Consider the following 18,991-nt stretch of genomic DNA (forward strand, 5'->3'; position numbering starts at 1 on the left):
CACTCCATTGCTTTGTTAAGCGTCCTCGGCCACGTCACCTGACTTGGGCTTCTCCTCTTCCCGGAATTCAATGGTGTCAAGGCTGCCTTCGGTCCCAAGGTGTCGGAACACCCAATTGCAACCCTGGAAAGCCACCGCGCAGATCTCATTCTCCATTCACTCGCCGTCATACTTTTCTAGCCATTCCTATCCCTGACTCTTTCTTTTCCCTTTTCTTTCCCTTTCTTCCTCCCACCTGTGTCGATGCCGGCCGATTACTACGATACTGACCACGCGCAGCGCGAGAGGTCTCGTTCACCCCGTCGTCGTTCGCGCAGCCCTCGACGTAGCCGTCGCTCTTATTCGCCTCGGAGTCGCTCTCGGAGTCGTGACGATTATCGCCGCAGTGAACGCCGTTCCCGTTCGCCTATGAGTGCTGCACCAGGTGCCTCTGGAGGACATTCTGGTTCTGGTTACGGTGGACGCAGCAGCTACCCGCCGCCTCCGAGATCGTTTGAGGACCGCGCTGTCGCCAAAGAACAAATGATGCAAGCAGTGCGCGAGTCTTCCCAGCAAGACCGTCGGGTCTATGTGGGAAACCTTTCCTACGATGTCAAGTGGCACCACTTGAAAGATTTTATGAGACAGGGTGAGCAGGGTCATATTGTGTCGGATGTGTGATGCGCTTTTTGTTGGATTGGAATCCGTGGCTGACTTGGAGGGGGACTATCTTTCCGCGCCGTACAGCTGGTGAGGTCATCTTTGCCGACGTCTTATTACTTCCCAATGGAATGTCGAAGGTGGGCGCCAATGCGTAGTGTGGCTGGTTCCTTTTCCCCTTTGTGTTTCTGGCTTTTTTCCATTTCCCCCGTTGGTTCGTTTTGATGGACTGTTTGGGTTGACGGGCTGGGCCTGGCCGTCCGGGATACTGTAGGGATGCGGGTAGGTTTTTGCACGATGCCCCGTTATGCCCATCTGGGAGACCTTGCTGATCCTCGATTAGGATTGTGGAATACGCAACGAGGGAGCAAGCGCAAAATGCGGTCAACACGCTCAGCAACCAGAACCTTATGGGTCGTCTAGTCTACGTTCGCGAGGTATGTCGAGCCCTTCCATGCCTCCACAGCGGGCTCCCCCATGTGCTGACAGATCTCAGGACCGTGAACCCGAACCTCGTTTTACCGGTGGCCCTTCTCGTGGGGATTTCGGCGGTGGTGGCCGCGGCGGTTTCGGTGGTGGAGGTGGGGGTGGTTACGGCGGTGGAGCTGGTGGAAGACAGCTCTACGTGTCCAATGTTTGTTGCCCCCCTCCTCATACCTTGGATGTAATGCGAGATCACGCACGGCAAGAGATATTGACTTAGGCACGTTTAGCTTCCATTCAATGTTGGCTGGCAGGACCTGAAGGATCTTTTCCGCCAAGCAGGTAAGTGCAATACAGAGGGCTTCCCTCAAAACGGCCTCGTTTGCCAACCCTCACTCCCATCCTGCATCCATGATTGACCCAAGAACACTTTACAGCTCAGCAAGGCGCCGTCATCCGTGCCGATGTTCACACCGATGCTACTGGACGTCCCAAGGGCTCCGGCATTGTCGCCTTTGAATCTCCGGAGGATGCCCGTAATGCTATCCAGCAGTTCAATGGCTACGATTGGCAGGGTCGGGCTTTGGAGGTTCGTGAGGATCGCTTTGCTGGTGCCGGGCCAGGCGGATTTGGAGGCCGCGGTGGCTTCGGTGGTGGCTTTGGCCGTGGTGGTTTCGGTGGTCGTGGCGGCTTCGGCGGTGGCCGTGGCGGCTTTGGCGGATTCGGAGGTCGTGGTGGCTACGGTGGTGGCTACGGTGGACCTCCTGGTGGTGCTGGTGGCCCTGGCTTCGAGGGTGCCCCTTCGGTTCCCCCCAACCCGTTCACGGATTTTGCAACCTCCGGAGGCGAGAAGGGCCCGGTTATCTATGTCCGCAACGTAAGCCTCCTTTCACGCCCAACTATCGTCGCCGATTCGTTTACTGATGTGTGGTAATCATAGCTGCCCTGGTCTACCTGCAACGAAGATCTGGTCGATCTGTTCTCGACTATTGGAAAGGTTGATCGTGCGGAGATTCAGTACGAGCCCAATGGTCGCTCTCGCGGCACGGGTGTCGTCCAGTTTGACAACGCAGAGACAGCAGAAACTGCGATTGGTATGTTTTCCAGGCTGCATCTTCCACTGCAAACACTGACATTTGTATAGCCAAGTTCACCGGTTATCAATACGGTGGCCGTCCGCTCGGCATCACTTTTGTCAAGTACATGAATGCAGGCGCTGGCCCCGTAGACGCCATGGAGGGTGCCGAGCCGACTGGCGGTATCACCCAGGACCAGATCATGTAATAGTATCGTATTCTTCCCCCTTTCGACGGACCGATGAGGTCGAAAAGTTTGCGATGTAATTACACCCCGGTCAAATGATTCCATGACCAAGTATTCGTGTGGACGTGCTGATGCTATTCTACCGTTTTTGATGCCTCTGTTTTTACCTTGTTTGTTTTCTTCTCTGGCGATCTGGTTCTGTGGGACAAATCGGACCTTGATTCTGCTTACTTTACGTTTCTTCTACGGGTGAGTTTGTGATTGACCATGGTCTGGCTTTGCTCTGTATCCCACATCTTGGGTGGGGTTTCCACTAGAAGAATTCGGTTCTGGAGAGGCTCCTTACTTCATTTTCGAGTTGGCTTTGGTAGAAATTGCAATACCCGGTCGTTTAGTGTTACGCCAATGCCAATATTCTCGCCGTTCGCGGCGTTAGTTTGACAATCTAATTGCTCACTTTACCCACAACTCTACCATCTGGTGTCTGCCATCATGATATATTTCAGAAAGCACTGCTGAAACCTACGTCAGAGCGTCACAATGGCGCACCTACATCAAAGAAAGTTTCCTCATCTATAAACGTGCAAGTATATACAAACTACATAAGCTGGTGTTCCGAAATCATGCAACAACAAGGCTAGCAAGACGGTCACTTCCATACTTTTCCAATTTGTATAATTCTCAGTACGTTGCTCCCTAATCAATGATGATCGCAGAGCTGTCCGCAATACGAACCCGTAGATAACCACTCCTACATTGGTATCCTCCACCATATATTTGCTACGGTGTCTAACCTCATACCTAGGCTTACCTCCTTCAAATTACTGAACCAGGTATAGGGCTAAAAGATCCCTACCTTTGCCTTCCAAGTCATTGGAATATATGGCATACATACCACACTACTGTCTACAAACTGAACAAATAGAAAAAGAGACTAAATGACCAAAGAACTTCATCCCAACATAATGATATTTCTCACGCATAACCTAAAGTTTTCTTGTATAACTCATAACCACTCATTGAACGAAGCGCAAAGCAAAACAATCGATCTAGTAATTTGATCGCGTAAAAGCCAAAGCCAAAGCATCACATCCGAAAGACCGTCTCCGGAGCTTTCGATAGGAAAAGATGAAAATGGACTCGAACTTTGATGGAAATGAAAACGCCAGGGGAATAACAAAAAGGGGGGATATAATATGATACAGACGAAGGGGAATATTGATGAAACTGAAACTGAAACTCAGGCCAGACGAGACAAAAGGAAATTCGAACAAAGGAAAAGCATAACCATAACATAACCACGCACCCCTCCTATGAAACCCTGACCCACGCCATACCTTGTGAATTCCGTGGATACTGATCCTGTACCTGTTACCTGTACGCCTGCTTATCCGATCATGTGTCCAACCTTGTGGACTCGAACGCCAGAAATGATCATTCTTTGTGTTTTCTTTGTGCATGGGAAAACTGAATGACCGTTAAAAACAAAGGGAAGCCGTCACAACAAAGGAAATAAGCAAAAAAGGAAAAATAAAAAGAGGCAGATTGTAACAAAGGAGTGAATGGGCATGTATGTATTTGAAACATACATGCTACTGGTCGGTGGTTGTAAGTATTTACGGAAGAATTGAAATGTGACAGGTGAGATCAGTTCACCTGCCGGTGAGCCAGCCTTATTGGCCATCCAAGCATCTATGCTGGGACGTTGGCTGGTGGGTAGTGACCCGGAATCTTAAGCTCGAGGGTGGACACGCTGTTTTTGGTCTGAGCGGGAGGACGCCTGCCCTCATTCGACTCGACAATACTAGGACCAGGAGCGTTGATGGGCACTGCCGTGGATGAAGCTGTACGGATAGAGGGAGGCCCTTGTACTTTGTTCCAGCTGTCAGTCATAGGATCATCGTGTCCGTGTGATATTGATTCTGGTCTCTCATCTATCGAGGTGGGGACAGTGTTGAGAGTATGATCTGTCACATTTGTAGTGGTAGGCGCAGTGGAGGTGCTTTCGCCCCGATTTCTCTGTCGTGTGAGAGAGTGTTCACGAGAATTGGTTGTCTTCAATCCTGCAATCAAGTTGGGAGCCATATTCCCTCTCTCAAATCCGGCAGTATCTTGAGTGTTATCATAGATTTGCTGAGCCTGCACTTGCTTCTGATGGCCGGCCGTGTTCATCCAAGCGCCATAATAGCTGTCGTGTCTCTCGAACGGCTGGCGCGTGGCTTCACCCGCCTGACTTGAAGGCTGCACCTGGTCGATATCCATGTCGCGTTCAGATATGGAGTGGCGTGTGCTTTGGAGGGGTGATTTGGCATCAGGCAACGATCCGACAGCCGCCAACAGATCTCTCTCGCCGGAGCTCTCTCCACTTGACGGCGACAGTGGGGCCTCCAAATGGCGGTCTATATGCACATCACTGGGGAAACGGCCGCCCGCTTCACGCGGTTGAGATGCTGGGCGTTCTTGGTTTAAAACCACTGACCCCGCCGAGTAGGGCGTGCGGTCTGCTTCATCCTCATCCATAACCCTATCACTGCTCGTGGACGTCCGCCCGAAACTTGCACCACTTACAGTGCGCACATGTCTCCTAACGAACGCATTCCTTGCTTCACCGGTCTTGGAGATCAGGCTTTCGACGTCTTCGTACCACGCCTTCATTGTCTCGTGCGACTCGGCACGGAAGACCCATGAGTGGCCCCGGTGCATCGTCCCCGTTTGCCGCCCTTTCAACATAAATTTATGGGATGTGGAATCCGGTTGCGAATGCGAACCAAGCTTTTGCTCCGGGAGATACAGCGACATCACTGGTGTTTGCCATGCCACTCGATCGGCTGACTTGAACTCGTGAAGATGAGTCGGAGACAAAACATACCTATATCAAGTTAGTGACAAGACAAACGTTGAGAAGGGAAGGATGAGACCCACCAGCCAGGCGTGTAGCTCTTGAGATATTTGCTCTTACGTTCCAGCATACCCGATCTGACCTCTGCAGCGGCGGGATGGTCTTTACCAGGGTAGGAGATATTCTCTATGTCTCGAAGGGGAACTCGCGGATCGACTAGCTCGTCGGTCTCTGCGATGAACGAGTTCCATTCGTGGTCGTGTGGCATCGAGATGGGCCCTGCTCGAAGCTTCTCGGCGGCATCGTACGCCTCGTCGGCTTCCCGTGTGAGGATGTTGGCGTAAGTTTTGTATGCCTTCTGAATTTCGCTAACCACGATGGATTCCAATTCGCGACCCGAATTTTCCAAATTCAGAAACGCCTGCATCACATGTTAGTAACTATATGTCAATGTTACTCTCAATGCGAAATCCCATACCCTATGCAAGTAGTTTTCCTCTTCAATCTGCTTTTCAATCTGCTTGTCGACACTCAAACGGACGATAAATGGGTCTCCTTTTCCGGCTGTGGCCGCCGGATCCGTGTCGACCAGGCCTAGGGCTTCGTGCAGATGACGGACGGATTTGCGGGTGGCGTCAACCTCCTTATCTACCGAGTTTCGAAAGTCGCCCGAAAGACTCCTGATCTCCTTGGTTTTCTTTTGCAGGTCGTTTCGGAGTCCCATTAGCTGAGCGACCAACTCGTTTTCCACCTCAGCAGCCTTGCTCGCTTCCTGATATGCCTGTTTATGGAAATTACGCAGAATATCGGTCGCATCAGCAAGGCCGCCGGATTTGAGAAAAGTGGGAGGTAACGCTGAATTGTTGATTATATTCGATGCCGACATGAATAGTTTGGATCGAGTTTCGTAGGATTTCTGGAGTTCTTTAAAGAACACAATGAGATCCTTTAGGACCTTACGCCAAGCTGATGTATGTCAGAAACACAGGTTCCTGTGTACAAAGGGTACACAGCTGCGCTGTGCTACAGAAAAAGCCATACCTTGAAAGCGATCTGCTAAAACTTCCGTCGGGTTTCCATTCGTAGGAACAGGGATGTAGAATGCGCTGTTCTGATCTTCGGCGCCGTCGACGCTATACTTCTCCTTATCGCCTAGGACTAGACTCCTCACACTTCCCGCGCGCAGGCTCCTCTTACTCCCGCTGCGTCGCATACTGCCTCTCTTGCTGAGGGAGGACTTCTTTTTCAAAGTACCGGATCGCGTGGGTGTCGCGGAGCGGGAGTTGGACATCTGAGATGCGGAACGCTGTACGGCGGCGGATGACGGGCCCTCGAAGACGACGGAACCACGTTGGCTGGCGACATCGAACTCCTCATGAAATTTACCGTTCTGCGTGACCGGGGGTTCAGCGACAGCACCAGTAGCAAGGTTGTAGCCGGAGTTGGAGGCTATAAAGGAGTTCGGTCTAGAAGCAGACCGCGATCCATAGCCCCGACCTGAGAATATGGAATTTGCGGGCTGTGAGATGGCGCCGTAAGTGTCCTGCAGAGGCGTCTGCGACCGGACCACTGTGGCCATGGTTGATAGGGTGGAAGAAGAGGAGGAGGGGGAGGGGGAGGGGGCGGCGGCGAATGGCTTTCAACAAGGCGAGCAATTGGGCGGTGCAAACCAGGCCCGTGATCGAGAGAGTGCCTAAAGTCCGACGGATGGTCGATGCGGGCCGAGATTTTTGGTGAGAAGTATAACCAGAGATATGGGGGTGTATGTATGTATGTATATGTATGGAGTAGTGTTCAAGAGGTTTTCGTTTTTTCTAGAAGGCAAAAAGAAGGGGAATAGGAGAAAATGATCAACAAGAGAAAGTAAAAAAAGAAAACCTATATGAGATTTAAGAAAAAAAAAAAAAGAAAAAGGAGATAATTTAAAAAAAGAGTCCAGATCGGGTAATGCCCCAATTCCCAAGATAAACCACCAGAAACGGCTTTCTGGAATTGGTTACCCAGCGAACGGGGGTTTGGGACGTGACCTCCTTGAACTAAAGGCGCGGACTAAAAAGCGTCCAGAGGGTCTGGAGCGAACTGTTTGCGGGGAGTTCAAGTAAAAGGGTAACGACTCTCCTAATCTTCGGCGATAGTGTCGCTGTCGTCGTACTCTGTCCGGTAGTAGTCACGGCCGATCCCTCATTAGAATGTGCCCCACCGGGTCTACTATTAAAGGATTCGGCGCTGGGATGCGATCAATAATCAGAATAGCCGTCTTTTTGGCCTGGCAGGAAAACCAAATCATGCGATATTTGAGTTGTGGTTGGTAAAGGAGAAAAAGGGCATCGAGGAGGTCAAAAAGTACGATTGCAGTGTTCAATTCAGCTGAGAGAGTGAGGGGTTCTCTAAGTAATAAGTTCTATCTAGTCCTTGGACGGTTCCGGATGACGTCTACGCCCGGCGAAAAGACTTCAAGGCAGATGCGACGTTATGACGACCAAGAACTACTACTGGTTCCCCCAAAACAGTGGAACGGACTCCCCGGACCCGAACCAATCTTCGGCCTTCGTGAACAAACGGGATCTTGACTTCACGAGCATTGATTGGGAAAGAAAAGAGGAGAAGAAGAAAGTAGAAGAGAGAGAATGGGAGTGTTTGTGTGTATGTGTGTGTGTGTGTGTGTGTGAGAGAGAGAGAGAGAGAGAGAGAGAGGCTTCCATGGAATGGAAGGTAATAATGACATACCGAGGTAGAAAATATTTTCAACCTCCAGCAATGAAGGATGGCAGCTGAAGGAGAATGTTCATCATAAAAATTCCAAAGTATAATAATTAGGTTACTTACCTAGGAGAATACTTAACTCTCTGTACTACAGTACTAGTAGTTCTACTGCCAATCTCTATTGTTTGGATGAAAGAGAACAAATAAAAGAAGAGTATGGAGTAAATCCCTAATTACCACTTTTTAAAACGTCAAATAATAATGTTACCGACTCAGGGTTAGTGAGGTTGGTATACTAGTACTAGTAGTAGTAAGTACCCATGTCCCTCAGTGTATCCTCCTTTTTCCTTTAATTATACTATTTCGTCGTAGAAAGCGTACTAAGTCAGAGAATGCTGGTTTGATTACCATTTCTATTATTAAAAATGCCGTTGCCTGTTCACCAGCAACGAACCATTTTTCTGCTTGGGTCGATTCAGGAGTATGCAGTAGTGTCGAGCCTATATTGATTTAATCAATATCCAACCAGACAGAAACAATTCTCAAGATCTAGCGAGGCGAATAATTACGGGACTGTCGCCAACCACTCCGTAGTCCAAATGAAAATATCCGTCGTCATCGTCACCATCACCAGTTTTCTCAAATCATTTCGCTCCCCTGGGACCGAGTGGACAGTGGCTGGGTCAACGCTGGAGAGGCTGACCTGTGGCTATGGTTCTCCCCCTTGGCTCATATCAATCTATACGCCAATCAAATACCCCGGTCCATCTCCCAGTGGATCGATTTAATCACACGGAGGAAATCATCATTGACTGAATCTTCCTAGCGTCTGCATAATTGTTCTTCATGTCTTCATTTGGTTCCTCTCCCACCCCTTTTTCTTCCTTCCGTCCAGTGGCAATATCTCCACTAATTTGACTCATTCCTATAGGTTCAGGGAGAAAAAGGAGATATTCGGGCCGTGCTCTTGACGTCCTCTCCAGGATGTGGTGAGGCAACAATTACAGTAGACTCCTCCGAGAAGTTTGAAAAAGGAAAGGAAATAAAGAAAATACAAAAAAAAAACCTTCTATTCGACGTCATGCACGGTTCATCGCTTTCCATGTCGATCAAGCCGGAAGGTTTCCAGAAGACTGGTTCGGGCAGATTCCCGTTCATAGTTACAGAAATACTCCTAATTGAATTTTCCCTCCTACAATATACAAAAGTACATATTTTACTCCATAGTACGTACGACTAAGTGTACGGAGTATCGAAGCGAAGGATGATGATCCACGTCCTTCCCCCTTTTCGTAAACACTTTAGTTCCTCCACCCACTCCCTTATTCATGTTTACTTCTTTCCATGAGATCCCTCAGAAGGGTTTGGAGTTGTGACAGACCTTGCAGATACCTGTGATTAGTCGATCCTGTTGTAAAACCTGCTGGTCTGATTCATGGAGTTACATCTCCCAGTATCGTACCACAGAAACCACCGCCACCCTCATTGTATACATTAGTCCACCCCCCCAAATCAATCATAGGGTAAAACTCTAGTATTTGCAGCCAAGGTTGTCTGCTTGCTGCCCTATGGTTACGGCAGCGAGTCAAGGAGGATGATATCATATCCCCTGACTTCCCCTGCATCGACCTTGCATTCCTTGAGTTTGCTTCAATAGATTGATAGTCGTTCTGTCAAGTTCCATAGATCATATGGATAGGCGTTCCGGGATTCCCGCTGTCTCTTACATTATCCTTAGGTCAGCCCAATGCGGGTGGATACCTGAATATTAAGGCTGGACTGATTTGATAAATCCGCCATGTGATTGGTCACTTCGCTCCAGACTCCGTCATGGATAGTTGTACCATACCACCTTACATAGTGCCTCTACAAGCTTGTATCAACATTATGAAGCTTAACAATCTAGGGCCTGTAATCGTTTCAATATTTCCCTTTGCTCTATTTTAGGACATGCAGTTTATCCTCTGAGCATGGGCTGATCCTTGTCGCATATTCTTGCAGATAGACCACCGTTGGTCTCCAACGTCCCTCGCTGCTTCACTCTAAATATAATCGCAATGCACATTGTAGTATGACCTGGCATACATAGTCCAGCATATAATGCGTTGGCCGTGCGCAATTGGTCCCTTACACCGGAATTGTGGTCACGCCGCCACCCATGTTCCTACGTTCATGTTGGTCAAGTGATTAAAAGATATCAACAGAGAAAACATGACCAAAGAACAATGCAATCTCCAGTAAAGAATTTTGCCAAAGTTGCTAGCTAAACGTGTTCGACATTTAAGGGTAATTTTACACAAGGATACTGGGAATCGGCAGATTGGAAAGAGACCTGGAAACCAAACTATATTCATGAAGCGGGAGCCTGGGATGTGGGGACCTCGATACCGTATGCTTCCTTGATTCTCTGTGCCCGTCTCTCGGCGTAGCCAGGGCCATAGAGACCTATAGATCACATCAGCGATAATGTAACTTTCCATTGAAGCCATGGCAGATTTGATGAACATACCTCGTCCCTCACCCAACTCGGCAAGGGTCTGCTCGCCCGAGGTTCTGTATGACTTCCGCAATTGCTCCCGACGCTCGAACTCGTCAATATCGGCGTTCTTCTTGTAACCCCACAACGATCCGCCAGTGTATTCGAAAGCGCCCATGAAGGTTGCCAGTGCAGCACCGTAACCGAGAAGGGCGGGGAAAGTCCGGGCTGCACAGCTGTCAGAATAACGTGATGTAATTGCCAATTGAAAGAGGATATGAACACAGACCTCGTAGACCCAGGATTGTACCAGAGAAGAAACCACCCAATGCGACGTTCCAGTGATCCTCCTTCTCCCGCAGGTTGGCGGACGCAGTCTTCACGAACTCATAGGTACCTCCCATTGCCGCTGGATAACAGTTGTCAGCAAAGTCGAGTATAACACTGACCAATTCCAATTGCATCCATACCGAATACACCGATCGTGCCGCCGCTTCTCACGAAGACACCGAATGGCCCAACGTTCTTCCTGGTGAGGGTGTTCTGAACTGCCGAGGCGAAGAGACCCACTCCACCAGTGAGCATAGTGGTCTTCATTGCCGCCTGGATCGCATCCTTAGGATGGTAGCTGTGATCTTCAGTATGTCCAGCCATGGTGGCGGTTGAATCTGGAATGGGCTTCTGCTTGTAGTGGGCGAGTCGTTCAGACGGTTCGCTGGGATTTTGGGAAGTCGCGGTTTCTGCCATGCGACACCGCCTTCCCGGGCTTTCCTAGAGCTTCATGTTTAGTGATGGGAGAACAGAGGGCTTTGTTCGCCATACGACTTTGTCGGTCCCTTTCTTTGAGGTATTAAATTTATGACCTATAGTAACTGTTCCATCTTTCAGAACAATCTCAGAAGTCAACCGTGTTGGCGGTGGTGAATCCGTCACCAAAGTTGCCGTCCGCTTGCTCCAACTGCAGTGGGCTCCCCGCCAGTCCAACTGTCAACGCTCATTCTATTAGAATCGAATGATTTCTTGGCTTTCAGGTGATCAATCATTGCAGATCTACCTCTAAGAGCAAAATCATAAATCCCATCTTTATGGAAAAATTCCTTTGAATAACTCTGGATCCCTCGGCCTGATCCCCGCCTACAGTGAGCTCAAACGAGCGTCCCCATGACGTCCTTTCAACGGTCAGGTATGTAGCTTCGCCCGATGCGGGAGCGCATTGCTTTACCATGCACACAGTACTGACATGGACAACCCGACGACCAGGCAAGACCGCCCCCCGTCTTGTACAAGATATATACGAATATGATCCTGCTCACCCTCCAGCGACCGGCCGCAATCTGCTCGCGGACGTCCCGCCAGTGTTTCCTGAATATTACAATGGACCGCTAGAACATATCTCATCGGCGGCATGCCGCCATAATTTTGTATCGAAACCAGCACAGAGTTATGTCCCTCAGTCGGAACAAGGCAACACTGGAGCCTCTACAAAGGTGTCGGCTGTGTGCTTGATGTGCCGCTATCATCTGCAAGTTGAGGTGAGCTCTACGCCCGGTATTGGTCAACCTAGCACGAGATTTTCAGACCACGTACATCATCTGGTATATAAGTCCGGAAAGCACAGAGGCGGCGCAGCGCCGGAGGAGGTCAGTCCCAAGGGACAGATGCTGGAGATGTTCCATTATGAATGTTCATATTTGTCTTGCTCCGTCGCAGTATCTTTGCGGTTCGCCTCACCTGTGCTTAATGATGACCGGGTGCGACTGTTGACAGACCCCGAAGTGCTGCGACAGCGGGCGAACGAGGCATTTGCAGCCCATCCTGACCGTCTGGAAGGAGTTGCTCCACCCACACCTATCAATGTCTTGCTGAACCTGCGTACATATATCAGCAACGCTCTTCTTGATAGCCAACAAAGCAAGTCAATCTCAGCAGTTAATAAAAGATTTATGACGTGTTTCGGAGTTGAAGGGAAGCCTTGCAAAGACCTGTTAGAATTCCTGGGATTTAGCTCTAAGGTTTGTAAACTTGCACTGGAGTATGTGCTTGCGATTTGCAATGTGATTAATACTTCGACCAGAACGAAGGCTTTTGGGAACCTCCTCGACCGAATCCGTGGGCAGAGTTTCCCTATCGCGATCAACTCAAGATATTTCTCGATGACGTTATACACGAACTTACAGCGCTCATCGAACAGAGGCCAGTGGTAGAGAAGAAGGGCCACCAGCTAGAATTTATTCGTCAACCGGTCTTCAACGATCTTCTCTATGCACTGGGATCTTTGGACTGTAGGTTTTATGCCAGCAACTCCTACCATGACATTCATGTTAATAAAATTTAGACCCGAAGGCCTCACGATCAAGTGAATTTCAGATGGCTCCTCAACCGTGTGTCTCATCTAAGAATTGCGCCCTTGTGTACGAATGCTGATCATTCAACAGTTACTACGAAGACCTGGGTGTTGTCGAGGACATGGCGGCTTCATCAATCATAGAGGCTTTTAACCGACAAGTCTCGGTGGATCCTGCTAGGACTCCTGTCTACTTGAAGTGTCTGAAGTCAATCGGGATTCTCAGAGGAGGAGAAGATGGTTCTCTTATAGACCAGGCAGTTCAGGTAGCCTACTCCGAAGGGAAATATACCGAAGAGGACGTGGTTGATGCCTACAAGTACTTTGGCCTAAGTCACGACGATCAGCGACTCACGGAAGAAAGCATCATTGGGAAATTCTATGCTTATCTAGGTGCCACTACTGCTGTTCAGGAGACTGAGACCCGCAGACAACTATGGAGGATAGGAGATAGCAGGCGGAGTGAGCGGATCAAGGCAGCAGCGGAAGAAAGTACGACTGAGTTGACCCAACCAAAATAGTTTTAAATGGCATAACTAACGGCAATAGGGGTGTCAACTGCTGAGCAGGCCCGGGTTTTCCTTGGCGTCAGCGCTGATACGCCTGATGATTTTGTTATGGCAGTTTACACAGCTAAAGTATTTCTTCCATGACTTATATCCAGCTTAGAGTCTTTGTGTGCTGACTTCACTCAAGGTCAATGACAACCCATCGAGCCGGGATCTTGCTCGCCGTGCAGTCCAGCTGCTAGCAGAAGAGCGAAAATCGGAAGCCTTGAAACATTTTCTCAAGACAGGCGAAATGACTGCCGGTGAGATGGACGTTGCTGATGCCTACCGTCTCCTTCAGATACCCGACCGCACCGTGGATGAGGGAGCAATCATGGCAGCATACACTATCTGTGTGGATGAAGCTCCAGCACAAGCTGAGAACTACAATCAGGCGTTGCGGATTATCGCGAAAGATAAGAATAGCCCTCTGCTGAGCAATATGGTTTCTGGTTCTACCACTAAACCTGACCGTAACTTGGCTGAATGGCCAGTTGGACTGCAGAATATTGGCAATACCTGCTACCTCAACAGTCTGTTGCAATTCTATTTTTCAATTCGTCCATACCGTGATATGGTCTTGGACTTCGAGAAATTCAAAATGGAGATAAATGAGGACATGTTGGGCCAAAAACAGGTGGGGTCTCGCAAGGTTTCGCAAAAGGAGGTTGAGCAGTCCCAACGTTGTAAGTGATATTCTTGCTTTCTTGAGTATGCGTGTTGGATTTGAAAAGCTCACGACTATCTGCTCTAGTCCTTAGCGAGTTGCGAACTCTTTTCAATGACATGATCACTGCCCCAGCAACTTACGTTATTCCCACCCAGGAGCTGGCGCGGTTGACGCTGATCAGCCCGTCTAACGAAGCCGCTATTCGTCGCCGGTCGACGCTGTCTGGAATCAGACCTAGTGCTCTCGGTGAAATCAACGGTGTGCCAGTTATGGGACCTCTCGGGCCCCCACAGCTGACTCCGGAAAGTGAAGTCAAGGGGCCCATAGCTCCCGAGCCAGAGAAACCCCAACGTTCAACGACAAGCGATGTTGATAGCGAGGCAACTCTTGTTTCTGATGGCGCCAGGATCGATGCCACAGTCCCGTCTTCTAATGACAAGGAACCCGAGCCTCTAGTTACAGATCCTACAAAGATGGACGTGCAGGACGTGTTAACCCCTGAGGCAGTTGAGTACCAACCATCCGACAAACCGACTTCTGGTGAGCAGAATGAGTTGTCTAGCCAGCCTCCTCCAGTTCCTCCACGGCCTGGTCCTCAACCTGACCCGCAGAAGCAACTTATAGAGGAAGTAGAGATTGGAGCTCAGCAGGATGTGACAGAAGTAATCAATAATGTCCTGTTCCAGAGTCAATGTGCCATCAAGCCAATTTCGCTTGCTCCAGACGGTGAGCAGCTCGATCAGGTGAAAGAGTGAGTTTCAATACCTCTATATGTCAAGGTCTGGGCTAACTTATACTCTCCTTCAATAGCTTGTTTTACGGCAAAGCCAAGTCCTACATCCAAACAACTGAAGGAGTGCGATCAAAGGAAGAATGGTGGTGTGATATAAAGATCGACGTCGCCACTGGATCACGAGATATCTATGCTGCCATTGACGGTGCTTTTGACGTCCAGAAAGTTAGCGTAGGTAATTCGGTGGCGGAACAGTTTAGTGCAATCAGCAAGCTGCCGCCAGTTCTCCAGGTTCAGGTCCAGCGTGTCCAGTTCGATCCTGTCAAGAAGCGCTCCTTCAAGTCCACCCACCATTTAGAATTGAAGGAGACTATCTACCTTGATCGGTATATGGACACCCAACAACCCGAAATTTTGAATCGCCGTCGTCAGTGTTGGGAATGGAAAAATGCATTAAGAACGCTCGAGGCTCGTCGAGCAGAGTTGCAACGCCAAAGTGTATGAACCAAACGAAGGATGGTTACCATCCTCAGCAAAGAGATGTGCTAATTCCTCGCAGGAAGCTGATGGCCTGGACATACCGAGCTTGTTCGACAATGCCAAGGATGTTCTAGAAGAGCTGAACTCTATGAAGGAGGACCCCGAGATCGCAGCAGATGCGGTTCCTATCAATTCAGAACTTATACCTGAGCTTAATCAACTTTCCCAGATAGCGAGGGCAGAGCTGAACTGTAAGTGTCACATTACTCGTTCTTTACTCCCATCTATCCTAAGCTCCTATATTGTTTCGTCCTGGGTTGCTTGTTGTGAACAATTATACTAACATGTCCTCTAGACATTGAGCAGGAGATCAAGGATCTACAAATTATGATCTCAAGCCAGTTTGCTGACTACAAACATTTGGCCTATCGTCTCTATGCTGTCTTCGTTCATCATGGCTCCGTTGAATTCGGGCACTACTACATTTACATCTGTGATTTCGAACGGAATATTTGGCGGAAATATAACGACAACTATGTCACTGAAGTGCACGACCTGGATGAAATATTCACGAGCCAGGACCGCCAAAATCCCCCGACTCCGTACTTCTTAGTATACGTCAATGCGACTATGAAGGACCGTCTAGTCAGTCCTCTTTGCAGGGAGATACTCGAGTCTCCCCCAGAGGATCAACTGAGCGGGGATGGAGGAATTGCTACGGAGGGAGTTACTCCGCCGACGGTTGCAGAAGATGTGGACATGAACCCACCGGCATACGATGAGATATGGGCTGACAAAGGCACATCAGGTACGGAAGATAACCACCATATAGAAGATAAAACGGGCCCCACAGGTGTGGGGGGTAATGAGGTCACTGGCAGAGGGCCGTCAAACAAAGACACTGACTTCCATGATGTGCAATGGTAGGCTCTGAAACAACACTTCCGACCGGAGTCGCATCACTGAATCCATTGAAACGAAAAGGGTTAGATGATATAGCTGGCTCAACTAGCTAAGCTGGGTGGCACTCTGTGCAGTGACATCTGACCCTGATCCCGTGGTTGGTGCGCTTATATTCATGATGCTGCCTATGTCATCCTTTCTATGCTGTATAGACGAGGTTTCCCGGTTATCCTTAGCGAAACATGTTGTTTTGAAGCGAAGGCTGCGGAAACATTCATTGATCAAGACGACTTCTTTGCCTTCGCTATACTTGCTGTGCTCGAACCAAATGAGGACATACTTAATTCGAATTGCCTTGGACTTTTAAGCCTCGGGCTATCCCTGTTCATGCAAATATCTACTACAAGCCGCCCAAACATGCATTTACAGAATCTTCATGTTAGTTGTGTGATGTTGAGTTATTGTTGGCTGTGCATGGCAGCGGGTCGGTACTTATTGTTCCTGTAAATAGCGGTTGATACCATTAGTTATGACTGTCTATGATGTACAATGACATTTGTCTATGTCTTATATAACCTGGTTGTAGTATGCTCTAATCTAAACACGTGACTCGAACTGATCGCTTAGATGGATCCGACGGGCGGGCCGCGGATCGGAAACGGAACATTGCCCGCCATCGGCAGTCCACATCGGCAGTGCAACATGCTGCCTCCATTCCGGAAGTTGACAAGCTGTAGGCTGATAGAATTGGGATTTGGCGTGAATAATACAGATTGCTTTTGTGGTAGTAGTTGTGTAAAGGGAGCGTGGTAATGACTTTAAGTAAAGCAAGTGACGGATAAGAGCTTGTTGTCCGATCTCTAACGAATGCGGGGAAATTCCGGGGTACTAAGGAAGGGTTGATAACACCCGTTACGGGTATCTTTCCGCACCTCCGTCGCAAGCCGCTCTTGGTTTCCGAAGACAGTATATATCCGTTCGTACGCGCTGCTCCTTAGCTCAAAAGCGTAACTGGGAACATCTTGAACTACTACTTCTCAGTGTCTTCTTAATTCTCACGAAGAGACTGACGCCTGAGTTTCATTAGTTGCGACTCTTCACAGCAGACTGTAGTGCTCTCTGTGCGTCTAATCCCGTTAGGCTCTCAGTTCACCATGCCTTCACAAGTTGCTACGTGCCTGCGCCTTGCGCGGCAATTCTCTGCAGACCCGAGCAAGGTAGTGTTACCAATACAGACACCTCGAAGCGGGATCATACTGACGAGTCTCCTACTAGCATCAACGATTCCTTGCGCGTGCATTTTCCAGCAGCGTCCGTCGCTCTGAGATCAACAAGGTCGTATCTTCTGCAGAATTAGCAATCAAGGACATGAAGTCCAACTCGACCGTTCTGGCAGGTGGATTTGGTCTCTCTGGTGTACCGGACACTCTAATCAATGCTGTGCGAGCGAACCCTTCGATCACCGGATTGACGGTGGTCAGCAATAACGCCGGTGTGGACGGAGCTGGTCTTGGCCTTCTTCTCGAATCCAAGCAGATCTCGAAGATGATTGCCAGCTATGTGGGCGAGAACAAGACCTTTGAGCGCATGTACCTAACGGGCGAGATTGAATTGGAGTTGACACCACAGGGTACCTTGGCTGAGCGTTGTCGGTCGGGCGGTCACGGAATCCCGGCTTTCTACACACCTGCCGCTTTTGGTACAGTTGTGCAGACAGGTGAGCTGCCTTTGAGGCACAATGCCGATGGCACCGTCGCTCTGCGGAGCAAACCCCGCGATGTCAAGGTCTTTGATGGCAAGAGCTATGTCATGGAGGAGTCTATCAAGGGTGACTATGCCTTGGTCAAGGCTTACAAAGCCGATAAATTGGGCAACTGCCAGTTCCGCTATGCTGCCCAGAACTTCAACGGGGCTATGGGCCGCAATGCTAAGATGACCATCGTTGAGGCCGAGCACATCGTCGAGCCCGGTGAGATTGAGCCGGCTGCTATTCACCTGCCCGGTATCTACGTCAAGCGTGTTATTCAGAGCACGACACCGAAGAATATCGAGAAGTACACCTTTGCCAAGGAGGAGGGTGAGGACACTGCTGCCCTGGGCAAGGGTGACACCGCCGCCAAGCGTGAACGTATTGTCCGTCGTGCGGCTAAGGAATTCAAGAACGGGATGTACGCAAACTTGGGTATTGGTATGCCCATGCTTGCACCCAACTTCGTCGATCCTTCCGTGGAAGTCCAGCTCCAGTCTGAGAACGGTATTCTGGGATTAGGCCCCTACCCTAAGAAGGGCCAGGAAGACCCAGATCTTATCAACGCTGGAAAGGAGACCGTTACACTCGCACCCGGTGCGGCTTGCTTTGGCAGTGACGAGTCCTTCGGCATGATCCGTTCAGGAAGAATCGACTTGACCATTCTGGGCGCCATGCAGGTGAGCGCCAGAGGTGACTTGGCTAACTGTAAGTTCTTCTGCACGTGATTTTCTCTTGTACTTTATCATCTGTCCGTACTAACTGTGGCATTATAGGGATGTTGCCCGGTAAGATCAAGGGCTTTGGCGGTGCTATGGATCTAGTCTCCAACCCCTCCGCTACGAAGGTGGTTGTCACTATGGAGCACACTGACAAGAAGGGCAACCCCAAGATTGTCAAGCAGTGCGAGTTCCCCTTGACCGGCAAGACTTGTGTCAGCCGTATCATCACTGAACTCTGTGTCTTTGATGTTGACTTCACTGACGGTCTTACCCTGGTTGAGCTTGCCGATGGTGTCACTGTTGATGAGGTCCGCAGCAAGACAGAAGCTCCGTTCAAGGTTGCTGATGATGTGAAGCCCATGCTGTGATCACGTCCTGTTATCATTTTTTTGTTTGCATGTCTGGATGTCACCATTTCGCGAAAATTATGGGATTTATAAGCGTATAGTTTGTGAAGTCATGTCGGGTACGGGATCTGTTGTATATACCATTTCATTCCAA

At 49.4% G+C, this 18,991-nt stretch overlaps 6 protein-coding genes across 6 annotated transcripts; 5 read left to right on the forward strand and 1 right to left on the reverse strand.

The window, feature by feature from the left end:
- Positions 1 to 243: 243 nt before the first annotated feature.
- On the forward strand, positions 244 to 660 carry AO090009000189 (uncharacterized protein; the record flags this gene model as incomplete). Its single annotated transcript, XM_023234121.1, has 1 exon — positions 244 to 660. One exon carries the CDS (start codon positions 244 to 246, stop codon positions 658 to 660), a length of 417 nt encoding a protein of 138 aa, XP_023088550.1.
- A 389-nt stretch (positions 661 to 1,049) lies between these two features.
- On the forward strand, positions 1,050 to 2,346 carry AO090009000190 (uncharacterized protein; the record flags this gene model as incomplete). The annotated part of the gene is made up of 6 exons (XM_023234127.1): positions 1,050 to 1,076; positions 1,136 to 1,273; positions 1,377 to 1,404; positions 1,500 to 1,939; positions 2,003 to 2,156; positions 2,207 to 2,346. The coding sequence occupies 6 exons, from the start codon at positions 1,050 to 1,052 to the stop codon at positions 2,344 to 2,346; spliced, it is 927 nt and encodes a 308-aa protein (XP_023088551.1).
- A 2,713-nt stretch (positions 2,347 to 5,059) lies between these two features.
- Positions 5,060 to 6,743, reverse strand: AO090009000191 (uncharacterized protein; the record flags this gene model as incomplete). Its single annotated transcript, XM_023234135.1, has 4 exons — positions 5,060 to 5,157; positions 5,222 to 5,585; positions 5,643 to 6,130; positions 6,206 to 6,743. 4 exons carry the CDS (start codon positions 6,741 to 6,743, stop codon positions 5,060 to 5,062), a joined length of 1,488 nt encoding a protein of 495 aa, XP_023088552.1.
- A 4,823-nt stretch (positions 6,744 to 11,566) lies between these two features.
- AO090009000193 (ubiquitin-specific protease UBP2) lies at positions 11,567 to 15,142 on the forward strand (the record flags this gene model as incomplete). The annotated part of the gene is made up of 8 exons (XM_001816637.3): positions 11,567 to 12,355; positions 12,418 to 12,625; positions 12,679 to 12,724; positions 12,779 to 13,179; positions 13,237 to 13,325; positions 13,384 to 13,921; positions 13,990 to 14,656; positions 14,716 to 15,142. The coding sequence occupies 8 exons, from the start codon at positions 11,567 to 11,569 to the stop codon at positions 15,140 to 15,142; spliced, it is 3,165 nt and encodes a 1,054-aa protein (XP_001816689.3).
- Positions 15,143 to 15,266: 124 nt separating this feature from the next.
- Positions 15,267 to 16,134, forward strand: AO090009000194 (uncharacterized protein; the record flags this gene model as incomplete). The annotated part of the gene is made up of 3 exons (XM_023234142.1): positions 15,267 to 15,369; positions 15,474 to 16,041; positions 16,131 to 16,134. The coding sequence occupies 3 exons, from the start codon at positions 15,267 to 15,269 to the stop codon at positions 16,132 to 16,134; spliced, it is 675 nt and encodes a 224-aa protein (XP_023088553.1).
- A 1,041-nt stretch (positions 16,135 to 17,175) lies between these two features.
- AO090009000195 (3-oxoacid CoA-transferase) lies at positions 17,176 to 18,858 on the forward strand (the record flags this gene model as incomplete). The annotated part of the gene is made up of 3 exons (XM_001816639.3): positions 17,176 to 17,238; positions 17,297 to 18,476; positions 18,545 to 18,858. The coding sequence occupies 3 exons, from the start codon at positions 17,176 to 17,178 to the stop codon at positions 18,856 to 18,858; spliced, it is 1,557 nt and encodes a 518-aa protein (XP_001816691.1).
- Positions 18,859 to 18,991: the final 133 nt, after the last annotated feature.

Source organism: Aspergillus oryzae, chromosome 1 (genome assembly GCF_000184455.2).
Source record: "Aspergillus oryzae RIB40 DNA, chromosome 1".
Classification (NCBI taxonomy): domain Eukaryota; kingdom Fungi; phylum Ascomycota; class Eurotiomycetes; order Eurotiales; family Aspergillaceae; genus Aspergillus; species Aspergillus oryzae.